The 733-nt window shown below is 46.5% G+C and overlaps 1 protein-coding gene across 1 annotated transcript; it reads left to right on the plus strand.

Moving 5' to 3' along the window:
* The first annotated feature begins 39 nt into the window (after positions 1-39).
* LOC109222380 lies at positions 40-480 on the plus strand. Its single transcript, XM_019386745.1, has one exon. The coding sequence runs from the start codon at positions 40-42 to the stop codon at positions 478-480; it is 441 nt and encodes a 146-aa protein (XP_019242290.1).
* Positions 481-733: the final 253 nt, after the last annotated feature.

A 733-nucleotide genomic window follows, 5' to 3' on the forward strand; every position in this document is an offset into this window, starting at 1 on the left:
ATGCCAATTGGAGCGTCCCCTTACAAGCTGGTTTATGGGATGGCCTGCCACTTGCCCGTGGAGCTTGAACACAAAGCATACTGGGCCATTAAGAAGCTGAACATGGATCTTGAAGTCGCCGGTGAGAAAAGACTTATGCAGTTGAATGAGTTAGACGAGTTCAGGCTACATTCTTATGAAAATGCCAAGCTATATAAAGAAAAGACAAAACGATGGCATGACAAGCATATCAAACAACGTCACTTTGAGCCATGCCAACAGGTATTGTTATTTAACTCTAGACTACGGCTGTTCCCTGGGAAGCTAAAGTCGAGATGGTCAGGTCCTCTTGAGGTGGTGCGAGTCACTCCTTATGGTGAAATCGAGCTGCGAGCTTTAAATGGTGAGAGAACATTTTTGGTGAATGGGCATAGAGTCAAGCACTATTGGGGAGGAATGATTAATCGTGAAAAGACCAAGGTTGTACTCGCTGATGAGTAAGCGAGACTCTGCGTCGTGCCGCGACGATAAATCAGGCGCTAGATGGGAGGTAACCCACTGAATTGTTGTAAACGTCGTGCCGCGACGTTAAATAAGGCGCCGGTTGGGAGGCAACCCAACGATAGTAGTAGTGTTTGATTTTGTATTTTGGCATACTAACTAATGCAGGTGACGAAGGGAGGGTGAAAAGACCATCGACCGAGAGCAATACAGGTGGAAAAAGTACAAAAAACGAATGCCCAGACGCGCGAGT

Source organism: Nicotiana attenuata, unplaced genomic scaffold, assembly GCF_001879085.1.
Source record: "Nicotiana attenuata strain UT unplaced genomic scaffold, NIATTr2, whole genome shotgun sequence".
NCBI classification, from domain to species: domain Eukaryota; kingdom Viridiplantae; phylum Streptophyta; class Magnoliopsida; order Solanales; family Solanaceae; genus Nicotiana; species Nicotiana attenuata.

What these genes read in the sequence shown, in the direction of transcription:
- LOC109222380 (XM_019386745.1), top strand. Translation starts at nt 40, where the DNA reads ATGGCCTGCCACTTGCCCGTGGAGCTTGAACACAAAGCATACTGGGCC.